This window comes from Ailuropoda melanoleuca, chromosome 2 (assembly GCF_002007445.2).
Source record: "Ailuropoda melanoleuca isolate Jingjing chromosome 2, ASM200744v2, whole genome shotgun sequence".
Classification (NCBI taxonomy): domain Eukaryota; kingdom Metazoa; phylum Chordata; class Mammalia; order Carnivora; family Ursidae; genus Ailuropoda; species Ailuropoda melanoleuca.
Window position 1 is genome coordinate 135,531,251 of NC_048219.1, and position 14,520 is coordinate 135,545,770.

Below are 14,520 nucleotides of genomic sequence, written 5' to 3' on the forward strand. Positions count from 1 at the left end.
GAACTTCCGCCTGCTTCACACAGATTCTCAGAAACTAACACTTGGCATTTGCCCTAAGGCGTTAATTTAGTCAAAATGTGACCAGCACTGCACATTTAAGAGATCACTCTGGCACTCAATTTCCTAATAGGATCCTCTATCTTCTTGAAGCCTACAGATCCCTTCTTGAGTGTCCTTGTGTCTTCTGTGTCCAGTCCTCCCATTTTGGTTTTCTTGGTATCCTTATTCTTAAGGCTTTCTGCTAATTGATTTAAAGTATGATGATGATAATAATAACAGTAACAATAGGTTTAATTTGTTAATGACTTATGATATACCAGACTAATAAGTAGAAAGTATTTAATCCTCTCAATGATATGATAAATGAAGCACTATTATTATATTATAAATAATGAATTATATTTCTTATTTTACAAATGAGGTATTATACTTATTTTATAAGTGAGAAAATTAAAGATTGTAGAGATTAACACATTTGCCAAAGGTCATATAACCAGTAAGAGGCAGAATTTGGGACTTTCGGACTCCAAAGGCCCAGACACTTCACTTTTATGTCAAGGAAAAACCTTCCATAGTTTTTCTGAAAATATGTGGAGAATGTACTCACAAGGCAGGTGCAATGTAATTATAAAATGCATAAGAAAGTAACAAATTTTCAGGTGTTGCTTCAAAGAGACATGCCAGCAGAAGAAAACAAAAAACAAACAAAAAAAAACAACACACTATCAACTCCCAAGACGGTGAACTTCTTTGGAAATAATATTGTTACAGACCTCTATACTTATGCAAATTTATTTTAAAATAGTATCACCAGAAACTTGACTCTGTTCAATGATTCACATTGTGAATTCTGGATATGGATATGTAGCTACATATCCATCTGACAAAAAAAAGAAAGGACTATCATGACAACCAAAGAGAAGAACTATGGGTAGATAACACGCATTGAGAAACTCACCAAATTTCCTACAGTAAGTACATTTTTGAATTCTTCAGTCATTGGGTGATGCTCCATAGCCATAAACAATGTGTTTAAAACTATGCAAATGGTAATAGCAAGATCTACAAAAGGATCCATTACAATAAAATAGACAAGCTTTTTGAATTTTATCCAATATGGAGAACAATTCCAGATCAAGAATGTGTGTGCAAATCTGTACCACCAAGGCGGACATTTTTGTCTGGACTCTTCAAGTTCTGGGGGAAGAAAAGCAAACAACAGAGAACATGAAGCCAATCATTTGTTTATTTTATTCCTAACCAGATACAAATCAGCAGTACACTTTAACACTGAAACAAGTTTTCTGTTTAGACTTTGAAATTTAACAGTACTCCTTCTATGAAAGCATATCATATTATGTAAAAATCTTATATCACAATATTTATTTACTAGAGCAAGCATAATTTAGGGGAAGGCAGTGAAATTAATGATTCAAAGCAGATATGGGCAACTCCGAGAGAAACATACACCTAACATATGATGGGAAACAAGAGAACCTATGTTTTCTTAATGGAGAAATATATTTTTTCCACCAATATATACCCTTTCACAAGTGAAAACAATCTCAGAACCAAGAGACTAGAAACAAATTGTGGGGTGACTCATTCTGTCATACCATGCGTCATTTTATTTCTCACCACTAAGTTTAGGAGGTGGGTGGATGCTTTGTCTGAGGCCATGATGGTATGTGTGGGTATGAGGTGGTAATCCATGGACAAGGTGGGACCTGGAGCACATTGTAGGGGGAGAGGATGGGAGCCAGCACATTTTAAAAGTTGCCACCCTTAACTCTCTCCTCAATGCGTCTCAGTGTCTAACTACCATTGTTCCCATTATGTTCTCCAAATTGCTTTCTCTAATGCCTTTTCATCATATTCTCAACAGATGTTACATCACATATTACCATTTTATAATTTTACTGAATGTGCTCGGGGTGGCAATTTATAGACATCTGAAAGTATGTATTATTTTTTTGCATATTAGAGAGATGATAAATTCAAGGAGACTAGTTTGTTTCTAAGACTTTATCGTGAGAACTATATAGCCCTGGGTTAACCTAGATTTCTCTATTAATTACCATTAAGCTATTTGTCTTTGAAATGTCCTATCACCCAATGTCTTTAATCACAAAAAACTTTATCAATATTTTGAGCACATAAAGTCCATTCCATTACTATCCACTGGTTATCTCTCCTATTATTTATAACCATTTTTTATTCTTTGAATTCTTCCTAAGAACTTTATATACCTATTTAAGGCTGACCAGGATTTATCTAAATTCTGTTTAAAAATCTCTATGGTTAAGAGGGTATTATTACATACCTTCTACAGTATTTGTTAATATGCTTACTCTACTCATTGCTCTTTGTCTTAGATTCGGATCATTCAACATATCTTCAGAAAGAAGGTAAGAACTGGAACGTCTTTTCTTGTGTATTTGATTGGCTGTACCCTGAAAGAAAAAAGATTATTACTTGAAGTTCTAAGAATAGAATTCTAATAAACTATAGGTGTAGAATAAAATCTTGCTTAGGTAGCTGTAGTGATTAAATAAAAGTAGAGACTAGGTTGCTGGGTTGGAATCATAGCTCTGCTACTTACTAGGTATGTATCATTGGAGACTTACTTAACTCCTGCCTCAGTTCCATCATTGGTAAAATGGGGTAATCATAGTACTTGCCCCATGTTCTTGCTTTGAAAATTAAAAGAATTAATGCTTAGGAAAATAAAAAAATAAAACAAGTTGCTTTTATTGTTATAATCACTTTCATCATCTATCTTTCTGGGTCTTGAATTTATTCAGATAGTTTTACCATGTAAGAGTCCTACATGAAAACAGCTAGATGTGTCTTGCGGTGATGTGTGTTAAAGGGGCAGAACCTTGGTATTCTCTGATAAATTTCTGTAATTATTCTTTGTTGAGGTAACAGCATTAATGTCGGTGACTGTAATGGTTGCCTCGTGAACTGTTCTGAGTATACGATGATAAATGACTCAGTTTGAAAAGGACAGTGGAGACTGATGGGAACTGTAGCAAAATGGAGAATGTAAGCTCCATCTAAAAGAGGTGACCACTGTTCCGTTCTAAAGGATTGCTGCCATGCAGGACTATGAGCTCGGTCTTACCAGGTACACGCATTTTTATGTGAAAATGTCTTGTTTTTAAAACTTGGCAACTAATTCAAAGTTAAAACACTATGCTCGTTCAGTGCAGGCCAATTATACACACACACACACCACTCACACATACATATACACACGAACAACTATACAACTCTATATGTATCACCTATCTATCTGCTTAGCTGTGGTATGTGGGGTATTCATGTATGTGTAAATATACACACACACCACTTGACAAACATATAAGTATAGCTCTAGAGCTTTGAAGTTGTATAGTTGTTTCGATATAGTTATATATGTGTGTATACCAAAACGTGGACACATGGGCATAAATATATGCATGTGTGTCTGTCTATGTGTGTATGTGCACAGACGTACACGCACATATATCTGCAGGTGGCTTTTTACAGAGATTTATTCGATACAATCTCTAGTTTACTGACTTTCCAGAAAGGGCAATTTTTCTCCAAGTCAAGCAGGAATAATGAATTCTTTTTCATGTAGACATGTTTTAGTTGTCAAGGTTATATTTGTCATGCAATTTTTCATCTGAACTGTATATTTTGCCACACTGTTAAGTTTATTGCATCTCTGTTGAATCTTAGAGTACCTATCAACTCCTCTAGTTTTGTAGTCTGTTTCAGGATTTATGGTAATACTGATTTTGTTATGGTAAAAGTAAAGTCTTAAATGAAAACATTTCATTTAAAGATATGAAATAATATCTGAATTTGATAAAATTATATATTTCACAGGCAATACATCATTGAAAAGAAAAACACAGCAAAGATCTGATTCCATAGAAATTTAACATGCTCACTTGATAAGGAAAAATATCTTGGCAGAAGCTGTATCATGCAAGCAGAGAGGTCACACATTACTAAAAGCACATGCATTCATTCCAACTGAAATGTTTGTGGCCATGACTTTGATGGAACTTTATTCTCACTAAAAATACTATATTGTCTGAAAACATGAATATATTAATAAGTAACATGAGTTCAAAGGTTGTTAGGTTAGTCAAAACCACTGCTGATATTTCGGTCGTGAGTGGTCTAAAGAGGTAACCTAGAAACTCTAGGAACCAGAAAGATCTCTTTTAAGCCTAATCAGACTCTTTTTCTAACCACTCAGTTACTCCTAAACTCTTGAAATTGTTGCTTTGGACTGGTTGTTTTGTTTTTGCTTTTATGCATATATGTTTGTATTAAGGTATGTAATTTGGATATTATATTTTTATTCATAGACTCCAGACAAAAAAGGGTTTTATTTTTTTTCAATGAAAACAGTAATTTTCATTTTTATATGGGGAAAAAGCATAACAATTTTAAATTATTTCCAGGTTAAGAAGCCTACTACACACGGGAGAGAGAGCAGAAGTGTGGTGGGGTAAGAGCACAAGCTCTGAAACAGAGGGCCTCTGTTCAAACTTCAGGACTATTCTCTATTAGCTGCGTGAACTTGAACAGGCTCCTTTACTTCTCTGAGCCTTGGTGTCCCCCTTTGTAAAACAGGGATAATAATATATTGTTGTTGTAAATTTTAAACACACATTTGCTATTATTATTACTATTTTTAAAACTCAAGATTCCTTGCACAAGGAATAAACAGTATCTTGAAAAGGATAGCAGGAGGTGGCAACTCATCCAAATGTCCCTACAGAAAGGGGACCTATCGTCAACTAATAAGATCAGCATTAGCAATGCATTTCCTGTGCTGCTATATATGTATATATCTTTTATACATTGTTTTCTAAAGGGATGGTTTATAATATTCAAATATAATTTTAATAGATAAGTTCCTTTTTTAAAAAAAATGGAGTTCTCAATATCTTTGCATTAGATGTCTACAGCATATGGTATGAGAATTACATGAAGGTGTATTTCTACAGTAAAGGTATTGCAAAATGCAGAGCCATTCACAGGACCAGAGAATGCCCCTCTAGCAGAGACTGACTGATGCAAGAATAAGGGCTGAGCCATGCCTGAGCTATTTAAAACGTCCTTACGCTGTCATCAGAAGTTGCCTTATCTATTATCACCTCTGGCAGAAGCTGTCCATTGGGGAGCATGAGGGCTGAGGGTCCATCAACCAGGGAGACCACACCATTGCAGTCCACGGCACTGTGCATCTTCCCATTCACTGGCAGCACCGGGGGGGACCTACTGGCTTGGCTGATGTTACTGCTGCGCCGCTCCCGAGGTCTGTGGGGCACAAACAGCGAGCCCCTCCTGCTTTCAGTGTCTCCAAAAATGCTGTGCTCATCATCGGCAAATTCAGTCTCAGATCCAAGATCTTTCCCTCGACCTTTGAAACTAAAAAGACTTGTTCTGCTGCTGTGCCTTCCAGAAAACAAGGAGCCTCGAATGCTGAGCGGTGACTGCAAGAAAGAGAGAAGATGACATTTATCTGCTGAAGACCTAAGAACAGAAGCGCACAGAACTGCCACGGACATCACTGAACTGAGGCCAGGTGGCTCAGTCCTGGCTTAAAAGAAACATATCTAAAAACAAAGGAATTGGGCAGCAAGACAAATTCTTCCAAATAAGCAATGAAAAGACTGGATGAATCCATCCTTTCAGGACCAGGTAAATTATATACTGCCTCACAGGTCTTTCCTACCCTGGCCTAGTGTGACTTCTCCATTGTTTTTATTCCATTCATCTTGCTACAAAGGACATATCACTTTTAAAAAACATTTGGTATTAATACCTGCTATTTAGGTTTTCATATATCAATCCCTAAGTTCCATAAGTAATTGAAACTTTTTTGAGGCCAAAGACCATGCTGTATGCTTCTTTGCCTTCCATTGCTTGCAACTCCACTTGACATACTGGAAGCTCAGCCAAGGTATGTTGAGAAAGACCTTTTAATGTCAGTGACTTTACAAAGTCATAAAACACTAGAACTTGAAAGAGAGATTGCTGAACACCAAAGAGGGGGGAAAGTCACCTTTATTTGACTCATGGCCAGGATAAACAGTGCCCATAAGCCAAACTGAATGTTTATTCTTTGGAACTATCTAATTCAATACACGTTAGTGTTTCCTATGTAAAGGACAAAGTGGCAGGCACTCTGAATAATGGAAAGTGAGTACAACAAAGTCTCTGCCTTAAAACTAGATTGGATTGCTCTTGTCCTATTTCCTTTTATTGATATCACATGTATTCAAGTTCAGTATCCCCAAATAAATTATAAAACTTTGAAGGCAGGTATTCTATCTTTTATTTCTGCGTCTATCTGGCAGTGTCTTACACACTTAAGTAGTAGAAATTTTAAATGTAGACATAAATGAGAAGGATAATAATTCTGAGGGGGGCATCAAAGAGCAGATTGGAGAAGTGGAGAGGGCAGAGGCAAATGTGTGGGGTGAGTGGCATCTGAACTAGTGAATGAAGGACGGGTGCTACTACACCAGGAGAAAAACAAAGAAGAAAATCATCCCACTTAGGGAACACCACATGTACTAAGTAATAAAGGTACAGGGAATGTAGGTAAGAGTGAAAGATCATGGTGGACTGAGGGTACGTGAAGATAGAGAAAGGGGGTAAATGAGGCTGAAGCCATTCCATAATGTGGGTCTTGGTCTGTAGCCAGTGGTTGTTCAACACAGTCAGGTTTGGGGGGGTTTCATCTTGTTTCTTAAAGTTGAGCCAAGGGACAGTCTTGTTTTAGAATAATGATTTGGGAAGGTCATGTGATAGAACAAAGGGAAATGTTAAGGAGAAGAGAAGCAATTGTTCTTCTTGGAGGTCTGTAGGAAGGGAAACTTGAGATATGGAGGTTTCCATGGAAAGAGGAAAAAAGAGTAGAGAAGTTTCACACAAACAGAAATAAGAGACTGTATGACTAGATGTTAGTAGCAGAAGCCATTGGGGGTGGAGGCTGTCAAGGTGTCTCCAAACTTTTCCAGCTTAGGTGACTGATATTTAGGTGGTACCGTTTCTCATAGTGGTGAAGAAAAGTGGGGAAACTAACCTAAGATTAGTTTTTAACTGATGAGGCACTATGAAATACAGACTAGATAAAAATGTAAAATATATAGTGTAAATAATTTTTATATTTCCATAAAAGTTCTCATGAATACTTTGTTTTGAAAATTTGTTTATCAGAGAAGATCATATGACAAGGCTGAAACTATAAGGTCCTTCAAAAATGGTCAAACTTCAATGGAAAACTATGGACATCTACGTTCTTTCCATAAATGTCCAACAATCAATACGTTTTTACCTAAAAACATACCGATGCAATTATTCACTCTCCTCTCCTGAGATCTTGTACTTCAAAATAAAACATTTTGCTCTATAATCCTACCCCTGGTGATGATATGCATTCGATAGGCGCAAGGGTACCTGATTAGGGGTAGACAGTCTCTTTTCACGTGCCCGTCTATGACCTTCAACACCAAGGTGGAAACTTTGTCTCCTGATACTCTCCTCTGACTCCGATTTGGACAACTTCTCATTGTCTCCCTTTTCTTCCCCACTGGAAAGCTTCTTTTGATTCCTTTTCTTTCTTCTGTTTCTTCTTTCTTTAGCACTTTTAGAGCTCAGTTTTGATGTTTCAGAGGAACTCTCCGAGAAGCCCATCATTCTGCTTCTCCCAATACTTGTGTATTCAGCTGCTGCAATTGCAATTGCCTGTTGGACCAAGAGGCCACACATATAGCAAGTCATTTCCAAAGTCTGGGGAACCCTGTGATAGGGCACCTCTCTGCCATGACTGTAATTACACTATGCATATAATCGTGTCCCTTGTACATGAAGTGATGCCATTTTCTTTGCACTATGACCAGAGAGTTACAGAGCAGCTATTTATTGTTTCTCTTACATTGTAATAAAGCCCCATTTTACTTTGGAATTAAGTTATTATACACTGTTACTATATTTATAGTAAAACAATTTAAAATAGTATATTACTAGGTAATTTTGGAACATAAAACTCACATAAACCATACAATAAGAAAATGTGTACATCTTGTTCAGGTAGTTAACTCAATATTATCAATAGAGTCAGACACTTAGTTTAATGAAGACTGAATTGTCTGAAAATGAAAATGAATTATTATAAAGTACAACTCCAGAAAATGAGAGACTTCTAAAGGTCTCCCAGAAAATTCCTGGGATGATCTAGTGTTAACCCTTTATTTAAAAAAAAAAGTTTTTATTATTAAAAAAATCTTTGTAAAAATTTGGAAAATAAGGACATTGTGAATAAAAAATAAAAATCACTCACAGCCTTACATCCTGGAAATAATTGGTGTTTATATTTCTTCTGATCTTTATATATAATTTTTTAATTGTTTGCATATTATACTCAATTTTGTATCCTACTACTTAACACATTTCACTGTTATAACATTATTAAAACACATAATTTTATGGTTGAATAATACTCTGAGACACAAAAATATAATTCTATTTACCATTTTTTAATTTTAAAAAATTTAAATGGTTTCTGATTTTTAATATTATGAAATACTGCACTGAACACCTTTCTGCATTAAAGCTCTCAGCATTACACATTACTACTTTCCCCCTAATATGTTAAATACTTTGAAGATATTTAACTAGGTTGAACCATCAAATAAATTTTAAACTCTTGCAGAATATTTAAATTTGTGTTCTCTTAGTATAAAACTTCTCAAACTTTTCCACTGAAGTGCCCCTCTGGAAAGGGGAGTAAGGAAGAATCCTCAAGAATTTGTGCCTTAGCCTAAAGCGGCCACAACCACAAATGTAGATTTTCTTAACCTCTCATGTTTTTTATCTTAAAAGTTCCTGCTGCGTTAACAAAAACTGATGCACACTTTGCTTTCTACCCCATAGAGTATCTGTTTATTATTATATTCCATGTTTATTATTAAATGTTTATTTAAATAATTTTCCCTAAATTTTGTATGCAATGGTTACTCTGGTGAAACACACCATATCTGTTTTGGGATTTTGCCTAATGCTATACATACTGAGGCATCATGGATAACAGGTTTAGGAGGAATGGCTTAGAACATTCTGTGTGCTGCAGTGAGCTGATTATGGGGAAAGGTACAAGGGGATAAATGCTGATTTTAATTCAATCCAGAATTGGTTCCTTTGACCACACCAGAATGAAAATTTTGTTTATATTTAAAAATCCAGTAAGGGAAATCTCCCTGGGGAAGGCCACAGAGCCTCTGCTATTCCCCTTTGGGCTTCAACTTCTAGGAAGAATTTTAAACCAAGTAATAATACCTCAGCTTCTTCTTGCTCTTTTTTAAGACGATCTAACATCTGTTGAAATTCTAACTCCTTTTGCTTCGCTTCTTCGATGTTTGCCTGGTTCTGTTCTTCATAGGCCATGGCAACCACAGCAAGGATCAAGTTTATTAGATAAAAGGAGCCCAAAAAAATCACCACAACAAAGAAGATCATGTAGGTTTTTCCAGCAGCACGCAATGTCTAGGGAAAAACGGAAATCATTATTTCAGTAACACAAATCTTTGGTAAATTATTTCAACTTGAATAGCATATTAGGCATGGAGAAGGTGGGGAGTTTCGATATAATCCCATGTTATAAAAAATATAAAGAATAAAATTATATCTCTAAGGAAAGCAATCAGCATTAAAACACACTTTTTCAGTACAAAAGCTGTAGCAATCTATTAAACTTATGTTAAAATTAGGTATGATTCTTTACTATTTTTAAGATGAATAATCCTGCTTTTTTTTTTATCCATAGTCTGAAAATTACTCAAAAACTAGCTGCTCTGCTCATTTTCAAACTAGAGGACCAAATAATATCTACAGTCCCTTTTACTGATAAAATTCTATCTTTACCAGGAAGTATTAATGATGATGTAATTATGTTCACACAAAGTAGATAGCTTTACTGAATGATCTTATCTGCTCATCTACTCTTATATTTACTCCTCATTAACATGTATTAAAAAGTTTTGAATGCAGGGGCACCTGGGTGGCACAGCGGTTAAGCGTTTGCCTTCAGCTCAGGGCATGATCCCGGCATTGTGGGATCAAGCCCCACATCAGGCTCTTCCTCTATGAGCCTGCTTCTTCCTCTCCCACACCCCTGCTTGTGTTCCCTCTCTCGCTGGCTGTCTCTATCTCTGTCAAATAAATAAATAAAATCTTAAAAAAAAAAGTTTTGAATGCAGTATATGGTAAAAAAAAAATTCAAATGGTATAAAAAACTATTACATGAAAAATATCTCTCTTCTATCTCTGATGCCTCCTCATTCACCTTTTCTATCAGTTATTGTTGTTACAATCTCTTTTCTGTGATAAATTTTTAGTAGTGGGATTGTTAAGTTAATGGATATATTCTTTTTAATTTTCACAGGAGTCCTGTGTTACACTCTGCAGTGGTTCCCAGCAATGTGTGAGAAAGTCTGCCTCTCCACATCTCAGCCAGACAGCGTCTCTCTTTTGATCTCCATCATTCTAACCAGTATGAAATTAGATGTCACTCTAGTTTTAATTTGCATGTCCTTAATTTTGAGTAAAACTGAGTATCTTTGTATATGCTTAAAGTTGTCTGTATTCCTTTTTCCTCTGAAGTATATATTTAGAGAATTTCTATATTCATTTATAATATTATCAGAAATTAAGTAAACATAAAACAGGCCAAAAGAAGAATCTGGCAATCCTGAGAGAAGTGATTCATTTTTATTTATAATACAGAATAACCATTTTCATCTCCTTCCTCTTGGGGTTGGGCGCTGAGAATACGTTAAGTGAAAAGCTGCAGCCCACAGGCCCAAAAGGATCACGTCTGAGCTGGAGGAGAATTAACAATTACATGTGAATTAACATGTGAATTAACAATTACATGTGAATTAACAATTACAGCACAAGTGATGGATAGACTGAGGAATATTCAAAGGGCATGGAGGTCTAGGGGGAGGAGCAATTGAGTTGGGACAGGAATATTCAGAGAATTGAGTCTTCAATTCTTATATTAGTTTTCTAGGGCTGCCATAAGAAAATACCACAAACTGGGCAGCTTACACTACAGAAATGTTATTTGCTCACAACATTTTGATATTTGGAATATCAAAGTGTTGGCGTGGGGCGCCTGGGTGGCGCAGCGGTTAAGCGTCTGTCTTCGGTTCAGGGCGTGATCCCGGCGTTTATGGGATCAAGCCCCACATCAGGCTCCTCCGCTATGAGCCTGCTTCTTCCTCTCCCACTCCCCCTGCTTGTGTTCCCTCTCTCGCTGGCTGTCTCTATCTCTGTCAAATAAATAAATAAAATCTTAAAAAAAAAAAAAGTGTTGGAGTGTTGGATTTCTCCTGAGGTTTCTCTCCTTGGCTGGCAGATGGCTGCCTTCTCACTGAGTCCTCACGCGGTCTTTTCTCTGTGTGTGGGCACACTGCTTGTGTCTCTCAGGCCCTAATCTCCTTTTCTTGTAGGGACACTAGTTAGATTGGAGTAGGACCCACCCAAATGCCTCATTTCAATTTAGTTACCTCTTTAAATTCCTAACTCCAAAAATAGCCATTCTAAGGCACAGAGAGTAAGGACTTTACCACATGGATGGGAGGGGATACAATTTAATTCATTAACAATTGTACATGGGAATTCAAAAACTAAAGTATGATAAACCTAGGAGAGCCTGTTTTTTCGGGCATCCAAGCAGGGCAGCATGTGCAGAAACGAGTGTGGACAGGAGAGCTATAAGAGCCCGTGACAGTGTATTTCCTCTATTCACTTAGCACCCCATGGGATGTAATATTCAGAAAGGGGGAAAGGGAACTAGAGATCAAATAAGCCAAGAAAGGATAAGACAACAATTTATGATTTTAAGAATTATGCACTCTAATAGTGCTGGAAGTAAAACATGTCTAATTTTAGTGATAAAATAATAGTGTTTTGTCCTTTCTAAATTGAATAAAATATCTCACATAAAGTCTGGCAAGGAACATCCAACAGCTTTTTATGCATTCAAAAATACAATGAATATTTCTCTTGGCACTCACCTGTTGGTAAAGGTTTTCCCAGTAATCCTGGGTCATTAGCCGAAACAAGGCCAAGAAGGCCCAACTGAAAGTGTCAAAGCTCGTGTAGCCATAATCAGGGTTTCTGCCAGCTTTCACGCACCTGTACCCTTCCGGACACTGACTACATATGAAAAAGAACATCCAAGTTAGAATGTTTCCAGGATGCAAATTAAAGAATACTACAGAACAGTTAGATATTCTAGGTTCCTTTTCTGGGGGGACAATATCGAATAATGATTAAGAACACATTATTTCGAAGCAGGAAGAACTGGGTTTGAATCCCATCCCTATGATTTACTAGCTGGTGACTTTGTCAAATTACTGAAATTCTCCAAGGCACAGTTCACTCTTTCTGTGCGAAGAGGATAACACCTACCTCAAAAAGTGAAGATCGTCGTTAAGTTTAAAAAAGATAATATATGCCAATTACCTAGCCTGGCTCCTATATATCCAAAGCATTTAATAAATGGTACCTGCTATTAGCATCATCATTAAAACTTGGAAACTTCCACCAGATGCCAAATAATAGTTCTTGCACCATAAATATTGATAAATAGGCCTCCACCAAAACTGGGTTCCCCCAAATTATTCTTGGAGTAAATTAGAACAAAAAATTGCCTAAACAGAGCAATTGTGTAAGTTCATAAAGATTTGTAGCTTTATGATATTTTTCTAAAATTGGTGGATTGCTATCCATGATGCCACCGAACAGTGTTCTGTTTATTTATTTATTTGTTTAATGTTCCCAGTATACACAGAATCTGGTGAAGAAATATCTGGTCAGGGGGAGAACAAGAACAAAGGCTCTGCAGCAGAAATGAAGTTTGCAACAGGGGAAACTGCAAGATGGGTATTTCACATAGATAGGAGATTCTTAAAATATCTTTACCCAAGTCCATGGTTTCCTTTTGTTTGGACTAGCCAAAATGTCACTGCATTCAGTCATCTATGAGTCATTCTTGATTGGAAAAAGAGTAGAATTTGGGAACAGAACATTGATTCTGTCACTCTTCTTTCCAGAAAGAAGAAAGACTTGAAACTATCCAGCCAACTTTTGTTAGGGTTTTCCAGAAGTAACATTTCTACTTTCTTAAGATTTATATGACTTGTGTCTTGTTTCACTTCAAGCCCTACCTCCAAGTTTTGCTTTCAGAAGTATGCATTAACCAGAAATGTTTTAAAGTTTGGGCTCACTGTGGGACAGAATAATGCCATGAAATATAGGAAAACAATGTAAAATCAAAGGTTCTGATTAAAAAAAAAACTGATTGGATATGCTTTTCCTTTTTTTGTAGACTTTTGATTAAAAATAAATATTACTTACCCTGAATCTGTGCTCAAACCACAAAGGAGAGCATCCTTAGATCCCTCCAAGTAATAAAAATATTCTGTTTAGGAAGAAATTCAACAATATAACATTAGAGAGTGACACAGAAAATAGGTTAATTAGTACAGACATATTCACACACATTCAGACCCAGTCTCAGGCAATGTGCGTTCACTTATTTATTATATTCTCATATATTGTCCCTCAATTACTTATTGATAACCTGTTATAGGCCAGGCAGTGAGTATAATAATAAAAGCATGATAAACAAGATCATTAGTTTTATGGATCTTTCTTTATGTATAGGTAAGGGTAGAAATTGGGGACAGAGAAGGACAAATAAATAAATAAACAAATAAACAAGATATTTTCAGATTGTGATAAATGTCCTAAAGAAAATAAGACAATGTGATAAAATGCGGTCAGGGAAGGCCTTTCTTGAGATATGAGATTTGAACTGGGGCCTAAATGCTACAGAGAAGCCAGCCATCCAAAGACCCTGGTGAAGAGATATTTTGGCAGGGTGAAGAGCAGGAGCAAAGGCCCTGAGGCAAAAGTGAAGTTGGTATATGGCAGAAACAGCAAGATAGGCAACCTGGCTATAGTGCAGTGAGTGGAGAGGACTATGGGGGCAAAGGTGAGCAGGGGTCAGATGATGTAAGGCTTTGTATGTTACGAAGGAGGTTTGGATTTTAAGTAGGGTTACAAGTAACAGAAGTGGGAGGTAGAAATGGGAGATAATCAGCATTTTAAAATGTCACTCTGGTTGTTTTGTGGACTATGGACTATAAGAGAGCAAATGTGAAAGCAGGGATATGACTTAAGTGACTACAGTGAGAGGCGACATGGCTAAAACTCAGAGAGTAGCTGTGTCCCTGGAGAGAAGGGGATGAAAACAGAGTGCAGAGGATTTGCTGCTGGAGTCAGAGTGGAGGTAGAGAGGACACAGGAATATGATCATCAAGTAGATAGTTTTCAAAGCTATGGGACTTGAGTTAACCCAAAGAGAAAGTATAGCTCAGAAAGGGAAGAGGAGAAAAGAGAAAGAAGGGAGCCCCTAACTGAGCCCCAAAG

The 14,520-nt window shown here is 36.5% G+C and overlaps 1 protein-coding gene across 1 annotated transcript in view; it reads right to left on the reverse strand.

Annotated features, from left to right (window-relative positions):
- The window catches only part of SCN9A (sodium voltage-gated channel alpha subunit 9), a 172,465-nt gene that overhangs the window by 71,484 nt on the left and 86,461 nt on the right, over positions 1-14,520 (reverse strand). The window contains 7 exon segments of the mRNA XM_034654677.1: positions 959-1,197; positions 2,324-2,453; positions 5,133-5,504; positions 7,477-7,764; positions 9,355-9,561; positions 12,099-12,240; positions 13,444-13,507. Of these exon segments, the coding sequence (XP_034510568.1) occupies positions 959-1,197; positions 2,324-2,453; positions 5,133-5,504; positions 7,477-7,764; positions 9,355-9,561; positions 12,099-12,240; positions 13,444-13,507 (1,442 nt within the window).